Source organism: Athene noctua, chromosome 9 (genome assembly GCF_965140245.1).
Source record: "Athene noctua chromosome 9, bAthNoc1.hap1.1, whole genome shotgun sequence".
Classification (NCBI taxonomy): domain Eukaryota; kingdom Metazoa; phylum Chordata; class Aves; order Strigiformes; family Strigidae; genus Athene; species Athene noctua.
The window spans coordinates 6800466-6824737 of record NC_134045.1 but is presented as its reverse complement, the minus strand read 5'-3'; the positions used below and the strand labels follow the sequence as shown (position 1 = coordinate 6824737).

The 24272-nt window shown below is 48.1% G+C and overlaps 1 protein-coding gene across 7 annotated transcripts in view; it reads left to right on the top strand.

Moving 5' to 3' along the window:
* The window catches only part of GNAO1 (G protein subunit alpha o1), a 147178-nt gene that overhangs the window by 103544 nt on the left and 19362 nt on the right, over nucleotides 1-24272 (top strand). For all 7 annotated transcript variants that reach the window (XM_074913053.1, XM_074913058.1, XM_074913057.1 and 4 more), the window contains 2 exons: nucleotides 16092-16220; nucleotides 17564-17693. In XM_074913053.1, the coding sequence (XP_074769154.1) occupies nucleotides 16092-16220; nucleotides 17564-17693 (259 nt within the window). The remainder of the gene's footprint in view (nucleotides 1-16091; nucleotides 16221-17563; nucleotides 17694-24272) is intronic.

Sequence of the window (24272 nt, the reverse complement as noted above, 5' to 3'; positions counted from 1 at the left end):
GAATGGCAGGAACGTGGGAATTTCTTTGTAGCCAGGCTCCGGGAGGGAGGAAGCCATCTTCCACACGGGTCTGCAGGCACCAGTGGCGACGGTGTGACGGGGAGGTGCTGCCCCCCCTGCCTCCCCACCCCATCCTGTCCCAGAAATCATCCCAGTTTGGAAGGGGAAGTTGCAAAAGGACTTTGCTGCGTTCCAGGGAGTGCACAGCATCGCGTCGGAAGCTCTTAGGCAGAGCTGCCTGCCACTGGCCACGCGATGAACAGCTCAGGAGGAGCCACTCCAGCCCAGACGAGCACTGCTGGGCAGGGCAGATGAGCTCTGTGCACTCAGGATGCAGTTATCTCCCTTACCCCCTCCTTCACATTTTCATGCCACCAGCATTTCCCTTAGTTTCTCAGCACAACACTCCCCTCCCCTGACCTGCCCCTGCTCAGGGCGTGCGCTGTGCTGGGGCGGTGCAATTCATCGGGCCCCATGGTGCAAGAGAGCCCAAAAAACATTTGAGTGACTGCTAGAAGTGTGCAGCCACTGCCATTCCCCCCTGCCCTTTCCCAGGGTACAGCCCATGCACACACATGCACACCCCCCCAAGAGAGGGAGCAGTGCAGCATCCCCGTGCTCAGGTGTTTAAGGTTAGGAATTAAATCCAAAACCAATCATGAGCTTAACTAAAAAGCCCACGTTTTTCAATATATATTAAGACAGCCATTGGAAAATTGCTTTTATCTGCTGCTTCCTAAGCCCTCTGGCTTATACTTTAAAGCCTTTTGTCTGTGAACAGGAGAGCTGGAAAGTCCTTTTTTATTTCAGCCTTAAGCAAATAGTCCATCTAATATCCAGCCTTGAGGGGCTGAGGCTTTGAGAACAAAAATGAAGGGGAAAAAAAACACCAAGAAATATGGCAAACATTGTGATGCAATCACAGGACTTGGCAATGATGGGGATAAAGCACCCAGAACTGTGCCCGGAAATGCAGAGTGGCACAGACCCTGGTAGGAAGGCAGAGCTCCCTGCGGCCCCCTGAGAGACTGTGGTGTCCATTGGTCAGCAAGTTGAAGCTCCTTGTCACGGTTCCCCGATGGGGACAATAAACACGCTCCTATTTATGAGACGCTGCTGTCCTCGGCGGCGAGAGCAGCGAAGGCAGCAGCAGAGAGAGGCAGGAGCCCGCTGGGTTGGGCAGGCAGGCAGAGCATGGTGGGGATGGCCGGGTGAGCCCCACGGGAGCTCCCAGCACTTGGCCGAGACAGTCCTGCCAAAATCGGGATTCGCCTGGTGGAGCCCTGGGCACTGATCATTTCACAGACTAATTGATATAACAGCTTTAATTAGCCCAGTAGCAAGCACCACTTTTTTCTTGCTTATCCAGGCCAAGCACTGAGCCAATATTCAACCCCCAGCCATTGATTTCCTACTGTTTTTCAGGTGGGAAAGGGGGAAATACAAGGTTTCTTTCTTCAGGTAGAAGACGCGGCCGGGGCTTGGCATCACGGGCACGTGTCTGGGCACGGGCAGGGTGTCTTGGAGGAAACCTGGCACTGGGGGTGTTTGGCCGCAGGCAGCGTGGTGGGGCAGGCAGAAAGGGCTTTGCTTTCCCTTGGGGTTTCATTAGCAGCCCTGCAGAGAGCGGCAGGCACGGCTGCTCCCCAGCCCCGTGCCTCTGGCCCCGCAAAGTCTGCAGGACCTGGTGGGAGGGACACATCGCCCGGCTGTGGCCCGCTCCAGGGCTGGGTCAGTGCCAAGGATGGCCTTCCTGCCTCCTCCCTCTCTTGGAGACCTGACAAGGGGTTCGTACCTGTTTTTTCCCAAAGCACATGCTGATGAGACAATCACTGACTGGGGCAGGGGAACTGAAGGCAGACAAACGTGACACTGCCTCATTACTACCTCGCATGCCACTGTACCATACAAGCTGGGCATGAGCCCAGTCAGCACAGTCAACCAGATATACTTTAGGCAGATTTTTGACCTTTTCCTGTTATCTTTTTTCTTTTTTTTTTTTCGTGCAACACACAGAGCTAGTACTAGGTCTGTATCAGTTTGTTCATCCATACTTTTTACACTATTAGAGTTGAAACAACACTGAGACCGTCTATAAACTATTTTTTCACCTTCTCCAGATCTGTTCTTTGCCTTCAGACCACTGGCATAACACACAACTCCTATTTTGCCAGCCCCCATCAGAAAACCCTCTAATTTCCCACATGCCTCTGACCTCCCTAACAGCCCGTGCTCAGGCTCTCAGAGCAATTCTATGTGGGCTGTTGTGGACGGGCACACACTCACCTTGCTCTGCAACCACAGGCTCCGGGCAGTGCTGCTTAGTTCAGTCACAACAGCACAGTTCAGAGCCGAAGGAGGCTGGAGTAGAGCGGAGTGAACACCCGTTCTTGTGCCATAATCCTCATGTTTACACCTTCCCCGCCTCTGACATGTTTAATGCATTTAAATGCTTGAGAGCCTGAAGAAGGCACCTCCTCCAAGGTCTCTGGGGATCTCTTCTGGGGCTTAATTTATTGGGAAAAAAGAGGAGAGATGGTGCTGAACCTGAATTTTAGGCAACACATTCTCCATGCTGCTGGAAGGGGACAGAAGAGATACAGGGGAGAAAGAAACCAGGCACAAACCGCACTGTGGAGCCACGCCAAGGAAGTGTCAGCTTGGGTTTTGGCAGTTAGTCCAAGCCTTGCTGGGGATTTATGATGCACTTTGCCTTTCTGTAACCCCTTCCCTGCTGGGCTACGTTGAGCAGCAGGTTTGCTGGGAGAACCAGCATTTAAGAGAAATTCACAGCTCCAAAATTGTGAGTCCAGGCCATGAAATACCCTGTGAGCAGTCACTGTCGCTCTGAAGCTCTGACAGCACTTTTAATGGCAAATCAGCATTTCCCAGTCCCTCAGTATTGCTCTTGGTACGTAAGGTCTGACGATAGCATAAGAACCATTTCCATATCCTCGTTCAGGAAAATACCAGCCAGTACATTCTACCGAGCAGCGTTAACGTCAGTTAAAACATTTTCAGTTAAACAGCCCCACGGTCTTGTGATCCCCAGCATGAGAAATACTGCACCAGGGAGAGTGTTGAACAGTGAGGCCAAATCTGCAACGGGCAGGAACAGGAGAAAGAAAGAGGAGGCTGTCACTAGCTAGCAGCTGCTGGGAGCTGGGAATTGGCAACTGAATCCAGGCAAAAATCTTTGCTCAAATTAAACTAACTTTGGAAGCAGCAACTTTGCATTAAGAAATCCCCAGAGGAGTATCTCATTGAACAAAAATATATAAGCAAAGAGATGACACAAATACAGAAGTTACAAATAAACTCAGGAAAAAAGGCTACATGTTTCTACCCAAGAGCTCAACTATCTGTATCCTGCCCAGGGGACCACCCTTAAGGACGTAAGAGCTTCTTCCCCACCCACGATGAAGAGCTGCCTGCATCTTGTGATCCAAGAGTCTCAACTGGATCCCACCTTCATGCAGTGGTGGTGTCTTGAAGGTGACAGAGGGGAGTTTTCAGCTCAGGACACCCTGGATGTCCCTCTGGGCAACAGCTTCCCACCTACAGCTGCTCTCTGGGCAGGACTGGGTGGGTTTCCCACTTGCTTGTGCTTCCCAGCACCAGTGGAGCTTCTTCTGAGGTGGAGCACCTGGGCAGGGCAGCAAGGCTCAGCCCTGCTGTGTTCATTCAGACGTCTACGATCACTATGGGAGACTGAAGAGCATCTGCTTAAAATAATTGGTAGTAAATAGAAAATGTGGTAAATACACAGAGGTCACCTGCACTACCTGTTTATCTTACCAAGGGTTTCTCTGACTTGTGTGCAGGCACCCATCTGGGTGTCTGAAAGAGCTGCCCAAACTACTGGTCTGCCTGATTGGGTCCAGTCTTCCTGGTGTTTATCTTCCCTTGCCCCAGCACGGAAGTCATGGGAGGGCTGTAAGTTTTGCTTTGACCCTGATGGCTCCACTTGATGTGTTGCTACTTTCCACCAGCTTGACAAGAAATCTGGGTGTAGGATGAGCAGTGGTACCCAGCTAATGGGTGGGACTCGCTGGCCCATCAGGGCATCTCACAGTGATGGTGGGGAGCAAGCAGCTTTGCTCCATGGCAAGGGAGAGCTCCTACATGGACATGTAGCCCCCATCAGCAGGGGAAACCTGAAGAAAAATTGGACAAAATCCAGTATCTGCCTTTAAACGTGCTACCTTGCATCCCCTGCCATGTGTTCCCATAACAACAGAGCCACATTACGCACCTCTGTGATTTCGACTGCAGTCCCCCAGCTGCTCCCTTCGCAGTGTGGCACATCACACTGGCTCCCAGGCCATGAACGTTGAGCCTGGATGCCTTCCGGCACACCGGAGATGATCCCAGGGAACACTGCCTACTCCCTGACTCCTTCCTCCACACTGTTCATCCTCCTTCTTTTTCCTCATTTATGCCTTAAATCTCATCAATCCAATCCTCAGCCCTAGGGACAAGTGGGGCATGCAGTGAATGTATGAAGAAGACCCAACGTGAACAAAATATGTGAGTGTGCAAAGGCAAGGCCTGGCATGAGCAACAGTGCAGATATGACCCAGAGCCATCCTGCAGCCTTGCCCGTACGGACGGAAGGGGGCACTCCTGGGATTCAGGGTGTTATTTTTATTTTCACTTTCCAGTGGGAGCCAAAAAGCTCTTTATTTTGAGAAGCTTCAAACATTGATTGGATATGGCTGAGCCTTCCATCAGCTGGTGCAGTGCCACCAGATGAATAAATCTTGCATGCATCTGTAATTACTATTTAAATGCAGTGTCATTGATCTGCAGAACTCATCAAAATCCAGATAGGAATGCATGAAATTATTAGATAGAACAGAAAACTACATGACAACATCCATTTTCAGCCTTCTTTGTTCACCAAAAAAACCCAACAGCCCACATTTATTTATCTCTATTCATATTCTTGGGTTAACTTACGATTTAATCATCAATTGTAACACCATTTTATAGGCTGCTCTTTATGTAGGAAATATATTTCTTTCTTATAATAGGCAGCAAATTTCTACCAGCCTTATGGTATCTGCCACTACATGGGCAAAATCCCTCATACAAGCATGGAAAAATATTGCTTAATGGTTATGAAATTGTGTACAGAAAGGTCTTGAGGTTAAAGCTCTTGACTGCAGTTTAGGGAACCCAGACTGACTTCCAAGTACCATCACAGACTTCCCATCGTGCCCTCAGGTGAGTCATCTATCCCCTTAATACTTATATTCCTCCTAAAACAAGTGTGATTAATAACATTTCCCTGCTCCAGTGGGAGGCTGCGAGGACACATCGGCCAGGCTCAGCAAGAGTTGAGGTGCTCCAGCAGCAGAGAGCACAGAAAACACAGGCCAGGCAAGGGTGATGCTTGTGCTAACCAGCCATCTGCTTGAGATGTTCTCCTCCTCTTCTGTGGCCAAGAGGAAGCTCAGCTAAAGCACTTATTGGCAATAAAGTCCTCATTGTCTGGAAGAACTCTGGATGTTTTCCAGACCTAATGCTGCTCTGGGCCAGCTCCATCCTCCCACTGGAAGTGAAGTGCTCCTGGGTCGGTTCAAACTTCTCCCACCAAGCAGGCAGGGACTTGGCTTACTGCAGCACCTTGGCTTGTGGCTCACTCCCAAGAGACATGGTCACAGGCAGGTCCACGGACAGACAGCAGAAGCTGCTTCTGGCAGGGACATGCCCCCAGGGCACATGGGAAGGTCTGCACAACCTCAAAGGCAGAGACAGTAGCTGTCTTCAGCCTTCATGGAGGAACCTGCCATGGAGGTGGTGTCCTCAGCTCTTCTCCCACAAAGCCACACCAGCTCTGTGGTCCAGATGTCCCAAACTGATTTTATCCCACACACATCCCTGATGCATCTTCAGCTGAACACAGGGATCAGCCCGCTCCTGCAGAGACCTGGGAGCAACATGAACCACTGTTTGTTGTGCTGCAGGAGCATAACCCTCCAGGGGAGGTTCTATGGTGACAGAAGCCTACAATTACAGACCTCTCGGGCTTTCATGCCTGTGAGAGAGAAAAAAGGAAAAGTGGGTGGTCAGCAGGACTCCTCACCAGCCCAGCCTGGCCCAAGTGACAGCCTTACCTGATGGGAACGATTGAGCTATTTTGATACACGGCAAACAAATCTCCTAACAACGATTCAGCTGAACGTTTTCTAAAGAGATGAGAAACTCCATGAATTTTCCCTTACATACCTCTGCTTCTGGATTCGGCATGGACTGAAACCAAAATGCTGCAGTACCACAGGCAAAGCTGTTCTCAGAAGAGCCTCAGCCTGACAGACGCTGAGAAGGACCAGAAAATCCATTTGCATAGCACAGATTTTACACACCCAGGAGATCCACCTATGTCTGGGATAGCTGAGACATTTTTAGGGTAAAATTCCAGGTTTTGCTTTTGCTGGCTGTGGGTCACGTCTGTCCACAGCAGAGCATTGGCTGATTTTGGTGCCCACAGTTTCTGGCAGGGATGCTTAAATGGGATTTGAAAGCAGAAATCTCCATATCTTGCTAATAGGTCCGGAAAATGGACAGATGAGAAGATCAAGAGACATGATCTCTACTCCTTCACCAGCATCACATCTTCAGCATGGTGAGTGGGTAAATGAGGCCCCTGATAGAAGTCAGGTCCCGACAGACCCAACCCACTCTTTGTAATTGTACCGTCACCCAGCTACGGGCATCCTCTACTTACTTGATACAAGAGCACAGATCTCATTAACTAATGCTTTCCTTTGTAATTAGATCTAAATCCCTTGCCAGTGCTATCAATGCTGCAGACACCTAGCACTGCAAAAACACTGCAGCTACATCTATTTCTTTCCCTCTTAGGAATGGAGATGTTCATGCTACTTCCACTACTGCCATAAGTGTGTAAAACAGATGTCCTGGGCCTTCGTGCACACCCTGGGAATCTCCCTGGCCAGGGTTAAAGTCCATGGCTCTGGTTTCATCTGTGGTCACAGGTGTCTGCTTTCCAGGGATGGAGTAATTCTGAGTAATTAGCTCGTGAGATTGCCTTGGGGCCAAATGGAGTCGGCTGCCGTGGATGTAAGGGGCAGTGGGGTGGGCAAGCCTTCGTGCCTTGTGGGTGTGCTCACTGTGGGGCCGGGGCGGTGGCACGCTGGCTTTGTGGGTGTCTCTCCCTTTGGGCTGAGCAGCCAAGTGCCACACGGGTGAACCCGCTGCCTCGTGCAAATGCGCCGGGAGCCCCGCTGCAGTGCGGGGGCTGTGTCCTCTGATCAGGGCTCCTTCCCAGAACAAGCCCTTCATTATCCCAAACTCCCTGTTGTTTATTTTTAGCCTCTCCTTTTCTTTTCTTTCTTTCTTTTTTTTTTTTCTTTTTTTTTCTTTTTTTTTACAGTATAGAAAGCCATCAGCTCCACTGTCAGCAGGTTTATGACAGCAGTCCTGGAGCAAAAAAAAGCATCAAGCCCACTTACTCTGTTGCGTAAAGGTTTAGGCATAGATCCTGCTTGCTTCCAGGGTGCTGAGTCCCACCACACCTCATCCCTGCTTCGGCTCAGCTACTGTCCTTCAGAGCTGGTCATCAGAAGGAAACAGGTTTAATAAAGCAAGAGATAGGCTGGAGCTGTTGAGCCTTCCTCTGCTTCAGCTGAAGTTCGATTACTGCCTGTGTATGCCCTGGTGTGCAGGGGGCACCAGCGTGCAGGGCCACCAGGAGAGGAGACCTTGCACAGCCTGAGCCATGCATCATCCCCACAGGCTTGGATTTATGTAGTGCCACTGGAAAGATCCAGCCAGACCCCATAAAAATCTTTTGCTTATAAAAAAAAGGCAGGGCTTTTGGCCCTGTGGTCAGCAGTTCTATGCTAAACAATGATTTAAATCACAGAGGCTTTATATAAACAGCAGTATTGCCCAGATGAGGACACTTCTAAAAGGGATTGCACCATTGCTAGCAAACCATTTTCTCCAGACGTGCCCATGCAGCATCTCCAAGAGGGCTGGCTTTAATCTGATTCTCCAAGTAACATCATATTAAATGACTGTAAAGCAGATGGTTACATATAGAAAAGGCAGTTGTGTCTCCGTCCTTTCCACATCTCAGATAGGCTCCAGGAGATGAGGAAAAGCCCTTCCTGGTGTGATGAAAGGCTCTGAAGAGCCTCCATGCAGGAATGTCTCAAGAGCAGAGCAGAGATGCTCCACAGCAGATGTGCAGAGGTCTATGGAGATGTCTACAGAGAAATAAGTGGGGAATAGGGAGGAGAGAGAGGACAGCTGTTCCCATACAATAATTAACAAAGTTAAACTCTGATATGGCAGTTTAAGAACCAGAAAGAGGCAGTTTTTCACAGGGTAGTTTCGCTGGGAAATTCCTTGCTGCAGATGTGGCTGTTAGATGTTTATATTGCTTCAAAAATCACCTAGACAAATTTCTGGAAGAAAAATCATTGAGTGGTAATAAATATAAAGATATTACCCTTCTCTTTGGAACTCTGTTATCCATATGAAGTATTGGAGGCTGGGAAAACTGAGTACTACATACTGGCCCTGTACTTGTATTCTTCTCTCAACATCTGCTCTTGGGCACTAGTTAAGCTAGGTGGGTCGTTATTCTGATCCAGACGCATTGTTTTTCTCTTTTGTAAGGGCTCCCATATGTTAAAAAAATATTTATCATCCCCTCTTACACACCATCCAGTTTTCAAATTTCATTGCAGATGAGCCCACATCTGCTTTCCCAGGGCTGTTACAAAACCATTTCTGAGTAGGTTGTTAGCGTTAGCTTTTCCTCCAAAGCCAACCTCTCCCCCAGCCAGAGATTTCTGATCACAAACTCAAACTGTACCACAGTGGCCTTTAATTCCAGCAGTAACAAGAACGTGATATATTGCTGACCAAACGGATACCCGTGAGCAGAGCCAGACAGCAGCTTACACATGGAGACCCTTTATGTCCTGAAGTACCTTTGTTTGAAGTACAGTTGCTATTTAGTGACTCTGCTCATCCACATGCTAAAAATTATTTTAGATCCAGTCATGCCTTGGAAAACTGCAAGTCTAACTAGGACAGCTAAACTCCAACCTGCTTTTGTTCATTCCTCCTGCCTATCATTAGTATTAATATCAACTTGTCAAGCTGATCTTGATGTACATCTCTGTACATCCCCGCTTCAGTGGGGGGGAACAAAAAAAAAAAGCAGCATCACAGTGTAGCATCCCTTCTGTCAAGATTTGGCACCATCTTTTAACAGCAGGGACTACCCTCCTCATTTCCCAAGGGAGAGTAATGAACGCCCAGGGCATCCAGCAGAGTGCCTTCAAAAAAATAACCCCAGTAATCTCTGGGCCTGGTGAACATCACTCTGGCTGGTAGCAGCCTGCAGAAGCAGGCAGCAGGAGTGGCGTGTTACTGGTTGGATTTAGGAGAGGGAGGCTGGGGAGTGTCCATGTCACTATCTCGTCTGGTTGGACTTGAGATGAGATTTATCGTCAGGAGCAGCGGCAGGACAGCAGAGCCTGCTGTGAAATACATGGGATTCCCATCAAGGCAGGACTGGCTGAGGGGGGAACGCAGCCAGAAACACAAAATGCATTGCCCAAAGTCCAGGAGTGAATTCCCAAGAACCTTCCTTCTCTGGGCTGGGCTCAGAAAATGCCAGACAATGCTCTTGCCCTCTTAGGTGAATTACATATCCCCTAAGGTCTCTTCTTCCTGCCTGCCATAACCTCCCTGGAAGTGCCCGAGGAGCAGCCTCTAACACCTTCTGGCTTTCATTAGGAGGACAGGAGGGCTTTTGCATGCGTCTGCACGCCATGGTCCCTACCCTTACTTGTAATTGATTTCTGAAGGGACATGATAGCGACATTTCCAGCCTTTCATAAAGGACAATTATTGAAGACACATGTTGCATCACCAGTGTGCGTGCTGGATGAGTGCTGGGCTCTGAGAGTGGGCTGTGGTTTATTTTGCCTCTTCCTCTAAAATAATACAGCAAATATGGCTGGGCATGGCATCTGCAGGAAAATCACTGTGGTGCCGTGACCTCTGGGTGTTTGCCCAGGACCAGCTGCCCTGGGAAGCAACACCCACATGGTTTTTCTCTTCTGGTAGAAGATACTACAGGAGTTTACTATGCTGTTGTAGAGCCACTACTGACACTCCCTATGCCCAGTGCTTATCCTCTAAATCCTCACTCTACAGCCACTAAATATTAAATGGTTTTAATGCTAAATATACATTGAGCTGTGTGTTCATCAGTGAAAGGAAAGAAGTGAAGGTACAAGCTAAGCTCAGATGCAGATAATCTTCCATCCATGAACTAGGAAGGAGTGCTCAGGTGAAGGCATAAGCATCTTGAGTTAGATGAGATGGATCCTGCTTGTGACAACCTTGATTAAAAACTTGGCATTTGTCAGGACACAATATTGGAGCTGACCCTCGAGTACCTCTGTACATGGAGTAGAAAATAACCCAGCAGTGACTCAGCTGTGTCTCTTAACAAATGGAGATCTGTTTTTTCAATCAAATACAGCGCAAGCCAACAAAATGAGGCTGGGGTATCCCACACACGGCCTTCCCTTCACCAAGAAGATGTGGACAGAGGCCAGGACTGGCAGGACGGAGGAGCAGCTGGGAAGAAGCCGCTGTCTCCAGGCTTGCTCTCTTGAAGTACCCACTCCCCTGGCTGCAGACATGCCCCTGACCAAGACCCAGGCAGTGGCCACTGCTGCAGCCCAGCTTGTCGAGCACCGAGGATGTGAGCTTGGCTTTGGCACGGTGTGAGCACAGCACCTCAGTGTGCATAGTGCAAGCTGGATGATGCCAGCAAAAAGACTGCCAAGAAACCCAACGGACGTTTAACCATTTTACTGCCATTAACCTCAACAGACGTGAATGTATGTCTGTGTAAGCTTTGCCACAGGTATCCTGCTTTGACCACAGCCTGCAACCTCAACTACACTTTTTCATCCAAGAAAGCAGCCAGCAGAGCCTTTGGCATAGGCAGTACAATCCTGGGAGAATGGTCGCAGGGTGCTCAGGGAGGGGTCACCATCCACGCGCTGCACGTAGGCTGCCGCCACTGGTCTGTTCCCGTGGGATAACTCGGACAACAGTCCTTTCTCCAGGCAGTGTCTCTGGCATCAACACTGCTTGGAAACAGCAAGTGAAGGCACAAGAAACTATATTTACTCCCTATTTTCAATATTACTGTGTGAACATATTCAATATCAGCTAGTCCTTATAAAGGATCTGTATTTAGTAGCCTCAGTTCGATGAGCTCCTCTCCCCGTATTTGGGAAATGCCATTTCTTGTTGTCCTGGTTCAACTAGGATAGAGTTAAGTTTCCCCAGCAGAGAGAGAGGGCGAAGGGATCTCCAGCCGGGTTATTCATACCATGCTGACATCAGGTCCAGGAGCGGGAAACTTTGATTTTACTTTCTCTTGTGCTTTTTGGTGGCGGTACCCACGCGTCGGCTTTGTTCCGTGACCATTTTGCGGTATTTCTCTGTATATCGTTTGTCTTGTTCACTGTTATTGCTGTTTATTGTTGTTATCATTGCCACTGTTGTTGTTCAGATTGTTTATCACACTGTTGTATTAAATTTCTTCTTATTTTAACCCGGGTTTGTGCCTCACTGCCAGCCCGACCGGCTGAGGGGGGGGGGAGGGGCAACAGCAACGTGCTCTCCGGTCCTGGCAGGGCTTAAACCAGCACACTTGTGCATTTTGCTTTTAGCAGTGTAACATAGTTGGGCTTCACCTCCCTGAACCTGATAAACTGAGTGACTCAGAAACCTGCAATCTGTTTCAAAACAAAGCATTTAAGGTAAAAGATATAAGCAATAATGGAGCTGCTCAGCTCAGGAGTATAAATGCTAGAGGGTTACTCATGTACTCAAAAACCTTCTAACCTTTCTTCAGCTTTTTTTAACCCCTGCAAGCTCTGGGCAAGGCAGGCTGCAAGTAAGAGCTTATCCACTCCTGCGTGCAAACCCCGGAGCTGGGAAGTAGAAGGAGCTCTGATGCCAGCACTGTGCAGCAAAGATGATGTGGAAGGAGGAGACATGAGCGCTCGCTCCGTGGCCTCCAAAGTGCTCTTATTTCTGCTGATTAAACAGGTGTCAGCTTCTGCGAGGAATTGTGTGTCATCGAGCCTGTTGGCTGAGACAATTAGTTATCTCCAGCAACAGTTTGGTCTTGAGATCTGCAGTTCAAAGGGCATACCAGGAGTGCTGTCATCCAGCGCCGTGTGTAGCAATTTGTACCCACTTGGATTTCCCTGTTCCCAAAGAGATGGCACATCCAACACATCCCATCCTCCACCAGCTCAGGCTCACACCCAGTCCGTCCCTCCAAGCAGCCTGGACAGGGACCACCAGTGTTCTGGTGAAGCCCCAGAGATACCTCCAGTAGGGACCGAGGAGAACAAGCACTAGCTAAAATCAGCTCAGCATCCAAACAGCAGCCTGCCTGAGCTTCCCATTCCCTCAGCTGGATGTTAGCATGGCAGCAGTGCTGCGGCAATCTCTTCTGGCTGTGCTTCGTGGGGTGCACGCACCAACGGGGACCAGCTCGGCTGTGGCCAAGTCCAGGGGAAAAAAATACCTGCTGCAGCCTGAGATGGGTGAAGTTCCAGGGGAGAGCAGCCAGAGGAGTAAACAGTTTTGGAATGCAGCCTCAAAACCAGCACTGAAAATGTGGTATACCTTCATATAAATTGATGAATTGATGGCTGACCCTCATGGAGACTACCAGGAACAGATGAAAAACAGACCCAGGCAACTGAAAGAATTTAAGTCATTGAGAAACACATGGAGAATGATGGAAAAGACTAAAGATGGGGAAAGATACGAAGAGGGGAGTTAACAGAAGAGGCAAAGGGTGTGTTGGCAAGGAGATACGGAGCTGGGGTTCCTGGCAGCCAGGCTGGATGTCTTAGGGTGGGAGTGACCCTGAGGCACCAGACTCACAGAGCTCAGCTCACCTGAAGCCAAGACAGGCTGAGTATTGGGGATACTGAGTCACAGTCCACAGTACAATCACATCCTCTGTCACAGCACCAGTTAAGCACTGGGAAGCAATGCCCTCGCCCAGACAGATGCTAGAGACCCCCCCAGCCAAGGTTCCTCTGGAGATATCCCAACTGGCATTGGAAGTTGGATGCTGTCAGGGAGGAAAGGGTGGATGGGATGGATCCTGCTTGGCTTTTCTTCCTCTGTTGCTAACATCCTGCCCCCTCGAGAGGCTGCATCAGCCTCCCCCAAACCTCTGATCCCCCAGAGTAACTCAGGTGGAGCCAGACACATGAGACTGCATCACCTCCATGGACATGGATGCAAAGGGAGGTGAGGCTTTCCAAGCCTCAGAGCCAGGGTGTATGCAGGATCAAATCAAATTGGAAGATAATTTGCTGTCGGGCAGCCAAGGGGAACACTGCGTGGAAGAGCTGCAGGCTGTGCACGCCAGTAGCGAGAGTGAGAACCCCCTGAAGTCCCAGCACACAGATTGAGGTTTGAAGGATGCTGCTGTTCACAAGCAAGTCATGACAGGCTGAAGGCAGTAATTACAGTAACGAACTCCGCCATCACTGTGCTGCTGTGATGCCGAGTCCTTTGGCCAGTTTGCAGTAGATTTCTTCATTTGCTACACTCCCAGCATTAAAGGAGGGTCTCAAAGGCAAGACTAATTAATAGGTAATGTTAAATTGAAGGGAGTTGAATCGTAGGAAAATACAGAAAATGAAGATGGAGGAAGTGATAAAGGTCTTCAGGGCACTGCCAAGATCTGCAAGAGGAAAAGAAAAATCATTCCCTCTCTTACACCTCCACTTTTTACCATCACCTTGAAGTATTTTGTTCCTGAGGACAGAGGAGAGCTGGGTCTCTGAGTAACAGCACTGCAGAGCTGCCTCGGTCTGTGGGGACATGTGAAGAAATGCAGCTGTCTCTTAAATAACAGGAGTTGACACTAGTTGTGAATAGATGAGTGATCGTGGCTTCAGCCGTCACAGCGAAGGATCTGATTTCAAATGAAGCCCCATTCATCCATCCAGGGCCCATCATAGGGCTATTAAGGGAGCATCTGTCACAAACCCACAATGGCTTTAAATGCTTGTAAAAGGGCACAACAAAAATAAGCCTGCTTAGCTTTTATACTTTTCTCTGGGTGACGTGATTTTTTTAGCATAAATGAATGATAAATATGATGGGTAGCCAAAATATGTGATGCGAGCTGGATGAGGTTTGTTTTTCACCTTAGCATAGTGTTTGGTTGGTTGGGTGTTCTTCCAGGCTAGCGGTATAGTCATGAAAGCTGGTGGCAATGAGTTTTCTCGGGTAGCAAAGTGCACAGCCCCAGTGCAGTGGGCGTCCTGCTCCGGAGGCCCGGCTCACAGCACTCTGGGCAGGACAGGAATGGAAAAGCCTTTTCCTGCTTTCCAGTGCAGCAGGGAAAGCATCTCCAGCGACAGGACAGGGTGTCACATTCAGGCCCCGCGGCGTGCTCTTTGGCAAGGCACAGGGGGAAGTGTGCTCGTTACCAAGTCAGTGTGATTGAGTTACTCACCAGGACTAAATCCACACTCTATGTTAAAAAATCCTCACATTTAGCTAAACTGAAAGTCAAGCTCAGACGTCATGGCTATCTTATGTGAGTGGTTCCTGCTCATACCTTCTTGCAGGCACCAGTAAACTCACCACAGACAACAATGTCTTTTCCTTCCCTACAACTACACAGCTCCTCTTACTAATCTTTTTTCTCTGCAAGCTGCCACCCTCTGGCTAACACCTGAACCGCTACCCTCCCATCCTGCCCCCCACATGTCACCTCCTGCCCCACTGCCTCCTCAGGTGACATTCAGGCTGCCAGAAGCACAGAGATTGAAGGGCAAGGCCACTGTTTATGCACAGACCTGCTTTATTATCTTCACAGTACACTGAAAGCATCTCATATGCATTAGATTGATGCTCCTGGGGCTAGAGGGGGCGTTTGGGCCCTGTAATGCACATCAAACCCCCTTTCAGAGGAACTAGAGTGTCTGTGTTCAGCTCAGTGGTGGTGAGACAGACTTTACTGTGTGATGCAGTTCTGTGTTTGTAATTCATATTAAACTGTAACCCAAATTCCTCTTTTCTTTATAAATTATATTTAGTTGGGCTGAGTTGTTTTGAAAAATTGTCTTGAATGTGGATGAAAAGAGATTGTGGTCATATGTGCGCAGCTGTTGGATTCCTCTACAAAAACATTTCATGATGAAAGACAGGACTTCCTACCCAAAGTTTCAGCCTATGGAGGCATTGCTTATGTTCATAGATTTTAAGCCTAGAGCAGAATAAGGGTAAATGCTTTAGGACTACCCAAATGTTTTAGAAAGCTATAACTCCTCCCTACCCCACAAACACCCTACCCCCCCACCCCTCAGATTTATACTCCGAGATTATCACCATCTAAGCGGGCCCCTGGATTTTGTCCAAGCGCTGCATCTCCCAGTCCCAGCCCTATGCTGACTTTCACACTGAAGCAGTAACTCAGGCAGATTCAGGTCCATTCATTTGAGCTGACTGAAGGTGAGGCATGTCACTTGAGCAAGCTGCCCTGTCTCCCTCCCTTCCCAGCAGAGAGGCAGGTACCTGCCAAAGGTAACTCGACCTGTCTATTCTGGGAGCGAGACTTATATGCTCCAACTTCTTATCTGAATAAACCCTTGCAGAAAAGCATGTGTATGTACAGCATCCAGCACAATGGACTGATTGAGACCTTCATCCCTCAGGGAATAAAAATAGCCAGTAATATTAAAACTATATATTTTCACAGATTGCAGTCGGGGCCACAACACACACACACTTAATTTCCTGCTTTCAGTTCACTATCAGATTTTATGCCTAGGTTAGTGGGGTTTGTTAACATTTCGTTTTTCCCAGAAGAGGTTTTTTTTTTTCCTTTAACTACAATACACATTCAGGCATGAAAAATGAGATTGAAAAAGATTAATAGGAAGCTGAAGGATTCATCTAAGATCACCAAAGATTAATATGTGTCTTATTCTTAGCTGTTTTCTTTTTCTTTTCCCTTCTTCTCTCAGCTACCTAGACAGCTTAGATCGAATTGGAGCTGCAGACTACCAGCCCACGGAGCAGGATATCCTCCGAACCAGGGTGAAAACAACTGGCATTGTAGAAACCCACTTCACATTCAAAAACCTCCACTTCAGGTTAGTCTAAAACTGCATGTACTGGTAAATTTTCAGGGCATTTATTTGTCACAGGGTTTCCCCATAGCTCCCAAAGGAGAAATTGTTAAATTACTGGTTAACACACAGACGGCTCCCAATGCAGAAGACGTGGCATTTTGGGTGGGTCAACAATATGCGATGTTTGACAACTCTGTCTTGAAAATCACTACCTTTAAGATAGGAGCTCATGGTACTTTCTTCTAACCCAAACGACACCACTTTGTTGGGAAGTATAATATGAGATTGGCCCCAAGTCTGATCAAGCTCATAAATGTAAAAGTGTTTGGCCAAATCTTTCTCTAAAGTGGGTCAATCTCCTGTGATTAATGCTATATATTGAACCTCACGATGCCAGCCAGTAGAGAGAGGGGGGCATGTGAAATGCTGGGGTTTCAACCCCAAGCCCCCAATTAAGGTTGACATATGGGTGATTCCCACAGCCCTTCCCAAAGGGGGGTGAGTTTCCCTTTAGGCTTCCCTCCAGGGTGGTGCCGGCCTGGCAGGGAGAGCCATTGGGTAAAGGAGCCCCGGGTGTCTGCATTAAGTAAGCAAGGGTCAGGTGTCCCACTGAGGGATAAAAGCTGGGACCCCTTGCAGGAGGGGCAGTGTCTGTCTGTGAGGTGGATGCCCTGTGCAGAGTTCCCTGTTGGGGAAGGACCTCCTGCCTCCCTGGGTCTGGGCTCCAGTCAGGTCTGGCTTTTGTAAATGTGGGCTGTGTAGAGATTCATGTGGCTTCCTTGGTCTTACGTGTTTGGCTTGTTGACTCAGTTGTCTCCCATCCCTTCTGAGAGACTGCATTTCACCATTTATTCCACCCATTGTTGGTTGTGCGGTGTTGTTGTTGGGGTCAGTGGGATTGATGTCGATTATGTATAATCTGACTTGTCTGTACCCCCAGTGCTCACCCATGTACTGACCCTTTTGTATCAAATATAATTTGGTTATTGTTTCATCTTTATGCTGGCTGTGTCCTTTATGCTAGGCCTGATAACTGGTAAAACAGCATGAAGACAAAAAGCCACACATGACAGTACTTAGAACACACAAAACTCAAGAGTGTGCTGTCTTGACCTCTACAGACCCTTTGGGGTCCAGCATGCTGCTGAGGCTCTCCCACAAATTCCTATATCCCTCACTGTAACTGATTCTCCTGTCCTCCTCATCTCCAGGCTCTGGAGGAGGAGATCAAGCCAGTGGTTAAAGACCCTTTGTTTTGCTTTTGGAGCCTTCCAGGGACTGTATGGTCAGAAAATGCCAAGACTGCTAAAGTTTCCTCTTAACTAAGAAAGAGCAGGTGCTGACAGTGTCTTCCTGTGCTGTAGGCTCTTTGATGTCGGGGGCCAGCGGTCAGAACGCAAGAAGTGGATTCACTGCTTTGAGGATGTCACAGCGATCATTTTCTGTGTTGCGCTGAGTGGCTACGACCAGGTGCTCCATGAAGATGAAACCACGGTGAGTCTAACCGGGTCTTGGAGGCCCCAGCGCTTCTTTACGGGATACTGCATAGCCATCAACTGCTCAGAGATCGCCAAATGCTCACTGGCGTGCTGCAGTAATGTGCTTTTGTCAGTCACTCCCCCCTGACACTGAAATCCTGGGGAGATTTGTCCTCCTCCACACTCTTTGAAATCAAGCCTGCACGCCCAGGTAATGCTTCCTTGCACCGGTAAAGTCACAGTGGTTTATTTCTCCTTTCTACTGACCTGTGTGTTTTGAAAGTGTGTTAACAGGACCCTATATCCAGAAAGAGGAGATATAGCTAGGTGGGCTTCTAAAACAAATGTTAAGAAAGCAATCATGCCATGGTGCAGAGGTGCAGGATGGCCATGCACGCTGAGGTAGGCTCAGGCTAGGAGTGTAACCTATTTCTTCAGGCTACAGAAATTCATTTTCCTGAGTGAGACTGAAATGGTATGATTCCTCAGGTAATTTGCTCTAGGAGGGCTTTTATGACTTCCCACTGTGACATTAGGCTCAAAATACCATCTGGAAATACAGCTAGCGAGGACCTGTGTGCTCCTTGGTATTAGAGTGCAATTAATACAAGTGAATTAAATACACAAAAAGGATGCAGGAAGACTCATTACTCTATTCTGGCTATTCATTCAGCGTGATGGGGATGCATGCTGTTGGGACTAACAATGACTGCAGCAGGCACCCAATTGCATTTGTCCAATGAAAAGGAATTAGAGGCCATACTCAGACTTGGTAATGATTTCACCTGTGCCCAGTCTGTGGTGGAATGGAGGACTCACTCCTGCCAGTGCTGTCTCTCTGAGGCTCTTTATTCTCCTGCTGGTAAAGATGTCAGGCTTGCAGAAAGATGTTGATGAGGAAGGAATTGAGACAAAGATTGGTGTTAGGTGTCAGTTGTCTCTTCCCAAAAAGACCAGGTGGTGCTGTGGTTTCTAGCCTCTTTGAGCCAGGTTTATCAGCTCTAGCAAACTATTTGATGAAGTTACCTGGTTGTATTGATGCTAGAATACAGGGTGATATTAACATCACAACTATGTCCCTCCAGACTGACTGAGATACCCTACACTCTCTCATGTCCACTATTTATAACCCTCAGTTCTCACCTCCCTCTGGCCCTGATATGCTCAAGGATGCTCAGTCCTGTAGGATTTACTGGGAAGGAACTAAAATCTCCTGACATGATTTGGAAAACCAAGCCATTAGCATAATGCAATAGAGCTCTGCAGCTGGACAGGGGAAACACCCTCAGGAGATGAAGAAGAATGCACAGGAAGAGGGCAGACCCACGGGGCAGGGAGCAAAGCTGTGAGCTGAGCAGAGAGCAAGGTGCTCTGTAGGTATAACTTGGGCTATGACACTCAGACCATGAAGCCAAAGGCAGCCTTTAACACAGATCACCTTTAGGTGCCAGTCTACACAAGCCAGAGACTGTGATTCAAAGTCACGGAGCACAAAATGGAAGAGCTTGAATGCCAATGCCATTTTTTAAATGTCAGCCCTAACTCAACTCCTCTGCGATGGAGGTTACAGCATCTCTCCTGGGGATGCTGAGCTCTGCCAGTGACTGTCCATCACCCAGTACCACCCTGGTGACGAGCAGGGTGCCAGCTCAGCTCCTCCCCAAAGTGCCCCATTGCAGAAACAGGGATTTGTGCAGCTCCAACTTTCCTTTTCCATCAGGAAAGCAGGCTTGCACTTCTCTGGCACAGCGCTGACATTTGCTTGCTATTTCAATCCCTTTTCACAAAGCGTTTCTGGGGATGCTGAGCAACAGGAGGGCAGAGGCAGCTGCTGTTCATTTACACATTCGGCGTAAATGGGGGAAGGATTCGGCATCGCCACCGCTGTGCCAGCAAGACGCCCCCGCCTAACCCAAATAAACAACCCTGAGCGAGGCCAATGCAAATAGGAAAAAATGACGGTGTCAGATCTTGTCTGCCCTATTATACCCCCAGCACAAATGACAGGTGGAAAACAGCCCTCACAGACTCTGGCCCTCTCCCAGCTGAACCCCTGAGCATTCAGTCTCCTCCATGCTAACATGGTTCCCCTCCAAAAACGCAGCAGTAAAAGCAGCATCTCTTCAGTCAGCTGATTTACTGTCTGTCTGCATCCGTCACATCTGCTGGCTTTAATGACGTAAATCAGCTTTTATTGCTTCTCACTTAGAAAACACAAAGAGGAGGCAGCTGAAGGAGTGAGCTGGATGCTGCTCCTCCATCTTCATTTTCTATAGAGATGCTTACTATGGTCCGGGCACTTCCAGCTGTGTTAAGCCACTGTAGGTTTGGGGGCTGTTCAGATGTCTCTGCGAGTATGAAAAGACTTGTAGAGCTTTCATTGCTGGTGTGGAGCCACAAGAGAGAAAGAGCCCTACTGCATCTCAGGTGCCCAAAAAAACACTTGCAAATCTGTGTGCATAGGGAGAACAGCTTTTCCTCGTGCACTTTGCACCCTGTTGAAAACAATCACGGGATTTCACAGGGCCTTTTTGCGCTTCTCCAAGTCAAACCACTTTAGGTGGATGAAACTGCAGTTCAGATAAAGTCAGCCTTTAAGGTGGAGCAGGGGCTCACCTTGTTAAGCTCAGTTAGTGCAAGGGCACTGGGATCAGTGTAGTTATAGGGTCAGCTCATCTCACTGAAAAAAGCTCACAGACAACAGGTTTACTGCGAATCCTTTCAACCAATACTGAGCAAAAGAGCTGGTTAAACCAGGCTGGGTGTAATGCCCCCTGACCTGTTCCTGCCCTTAAAATTAAAGCACAGCTCTACACTTGTAAGGTTTTTTGTGGTTTAATGCGCTCTTTCTGTTAAAATACTGAGCACCCATCCTCCTGCAGCAGCTAAAAAAGGGCTGTTGTATGAGAAGCCGTCACTCCCTAAGAGCAGGTAGTTTTTTATAAGGGATATATTTTCTCTCCAATTCCCTGCCACAAAGAGCAACACAGCAGCAGTTGAGGAAAATGAGTATTTCTCTATGTCCAGATCAGAAAGACATAAATCAAAAGAACTTTCTGTATCTGCACCTGTAAAGACCATGCTTTGCATAGAAGCCCCCAGTGCTGTTGAATCCAGCCTCTCCCATTGCCCCAAACACCTGCAGATCTAAACTACTTCCATGCATGCCTGGCTCCCTGGGGGAGAGGAGCAACCTGCAGAGAAATTCAAGCAGTGCCTTCATCAGTCCCACTGCTGCCAGCCACAGCCCACAGCTAAAGCTCGCAAGGCAAAATTGCACCCTCTGCCCAGCCCATCCAATGCACAAGACACTGTCTTCAGGGTATTACACCTGCCTCTGCATCTGCCTTTCCCAAGTCCATCACAAGGAGCTACAGGGCTCTCTGCCGTGTTTGTACACAGAGGGAACATCCTGCTTTAACTGACTGAACAACTCCATGGATTATGTCTTTGCATAATGAGGCTATTTTGTCTCCTTTGTGATTTATCTTTATGTTTCATAAGCTGAGGTTACAGGAGGAAAAGCCTCAGATCTGTAATCTGGGAGGAGAGGGACAGCAGTCATGTTAATCGGTAAAACTGGAGAAGATGATTAACAGAGGTAGATTTGCATTGTTCCTTCTGAATGGGATTCCTAATGACATTTTAAAAAAGACAGCAATGGCATGGGACTTATCACAGGAACAAAGACTATCCTCTTTGGTTTTTTCCTTGCAAATTCAAAGGAGTCATGGCAAGAGAGGGAGCTGTTCGTGCTGCACATTGCTGCCTCTGAAACTAAGACATTTAGGTCATCCATATCTAGCCAAGACATGAGAGTATTGTTCATGTCCCCATTGCTGAGCATGGGATGGGTTGAAGGCGCTGTGCTGGTGACCCTTGGTGTGCATTAGTGTTAGCCTGTTGGTTCATATTTCATTGCATGACCTGGTTAGCATGCTCTCTGCTATCATTGGGCAAGAAAAATTGAATTGCAGTGCTCAGAAATTGCTTTAGGAGTGACAAAGCAAGTGAAAGTGGCTTGGACACCTTAGGAAATATAAGCAGGAGGGGAAATAGGGAGTTTCTGTGCTTAGGATAATCATCAGTGTCCTTATAGTTCACACGACAGCATTTAATCACCAAAGAAAACAAAAAAGATTGAATCGACTGTGTGTTGCAGAAATAACCAGGCCTTCTCCCATGCTCTGGTGAAAAAAAGATGGGTCTTATGAGTGTGTTTCTGACTGGGCAGAGTCTTGACCACAGCATCCTTTCTCCCTGATGCTCAATGGAAAGCTGCTTGCCCTTCACATCACCGGTGGGGACACTGTTGTGCAATGACATCTGAATTTAGCTATAAGCAATTCTGACTTGTCCTGCACAGGAAAACTTAACTGGACTTTTAATTTGTAACGGCTCTGTAACACGGCTGGTGAGGCTCCTTCCCTTGTTGAGGTATAAAGTATTTGCAGGCATAACAGTTTATAAATACTGATTTTCAAATAGGACATGATGTTAAGAAGCCAATGTTTCAAGAGCCCTCCCCTTAATGACAGACCAAATATAAAGTAGGAAAAAGCAGCACAAAAGGTCCAAAAGCAGGTGAAGTAATTTATATCGCTTCATATAAAAGTACAAGAAGTGCAATCCTTAATGCCTCCTAGCAGAGCAGGCACATCTGCTCCATCGCAGCAGCACAGGTCCTCCTGGGAGGGACCCTGGGGAAGCTTTAAGGGACTTAAAAGGGTCTTTCACTGTGGATTTAGTGGCAGAAATGGGATTGTTTGGTGCTTTAACTTCTTTAGCCGCAGCCTGTGCTTTTACATGTAGTACCCCGAGACTTCCTCCCCATCCTTGTGTTCATCCAGGGCCTTCCTGAGCTGCTGGAGGTCTCCTACAAACATCTGTTAAACTAATAACAGTTGGGAAGCAAAAGGAAAGGGAGGCAGTGAGGCATTCCCGGTGTTAGCTGGCAGTGGGACAGATTGTGTCCGTGTGTGGGCTCCCAGGAGCCCTCCTGGAGTGCGACGGCATTTCCCGCGTGGCACCCAGGTAGGGCAACAGGAGCATCTGTACCTGCTCACCAGGGTATTGTTCTGCACCTCTGCCAGGCACAGAAAGCAGTTCCTTGTTTTTGAATAATGTTTTCTTCGCTTTAGTGATGGGGAGGGAAAAGGTGGATTTTCAGACCAGATCGTTTCCCGGGTAAATAAGGATGAGTGGACAGGGCAGTGGCTATATTTGCTCAGCTAACTGGCAGAGCTGGGGGAAAAATCAACATGCAGAGATCAGAAAGCCAGGCCAAGCAGCCCTAGGAAGCTTTGAAACTTGTTTCTGGAATCTGAAAGGAATAGAGGATTTTTATTGTAAGTCATTTTCTACAGGGATATGTATTGGTTTGTGCTGTGTGTATATTCTGGTTACAATTGAACACTAAGAGTCGCTATTTCATGGGAAAACACTAACTTTGTAACAAAATATTGACACAATCAAACTGTGTAAGAGAAGCAGAAGGATTTCTGTAGAATCTTTATGTAGTGTTGCTACTGTAGGAAGGTCAACTTCACCTAACGGTGAAGCCCAGCTCAGGAGAAGCCCTCAGCTTCTCTTTCTTTACGAAAACCAATGTTGCCCGTGGTGCTTGCTGTGCCATAAGGTGCAGTTGTACACTGCTGCTCCCCGCCGGGGCTGCGCAGCGCGGCACGGGGCTGTGAGGTGCAGCATGGTAAGTACGGTCAGCTCCAGGCTGGTGGCTGCGGCTGATCGGGTGTTGGTTTAACCCATGAGCAGTGTTCAGGTATTTCTCCATGCTTTTATTTTAAATCAGCAAGGGTGATAAAAATGTCATCAAAAATGTTCTGTGAAGGACCCTGCTTCAAAAAAAGGTTAATTATATTTGCTTTCTGTTCCCCTGACCGCCCTCCACTTTCTTCTCTCCTTCCAAAGGCTTTGGGTAGCCAAGGATCTCCTGTGCAAAACCTTTGCAGTTTCTACATGGTTACAATTTTGACACTACAAGTAGCAAAGGGTAGCATTGCTCCGGGGCTCCCACACCAGCCAGTACACAATGGGTTAGCAAAAAAAAGCACGCAGACACGGGATGATCCAGATAAGCAACATCTTACTGAGGCCCAATGACTAAATGCATTTTTACATTTGTACATGACTGCATCTTCCCCTTGTGTCAGTACAGTGCATGGTCGGGAGATGCTCAGTCATTTCGAGTCCGGGAGCAAAGCGTGTGATACACGGTACAGCAAATCGCACGCGTCCTGTTTCAGTCTGGGTCAAATCATATGTTTCCTTCATCCACGGAGCCACTTTTATCTAAATAAAACATTCAGCAGCAGCTAAAGTATATCTATGAAAAGAAAAACATTAATCAATAAAGTGCTGGGCTCAATTATGCTGCCAGTGTGGGCGTGAAATGGAGCAGGAGAGGGATGAAAGCCTCCGGCTGACTCCTGCACCACTCCGAGTTTCCAAATCCAGGGGGTGGGCACGCTGCTCCCACCCCGAGAAACCCTCCGGCAATGAGACCGTGCAGCCCTGTTCTCTCTAGCATCTCTCCTGCGGTCGCTGTAACCAGTCTCGTATGTGCACTAGCGGCTTT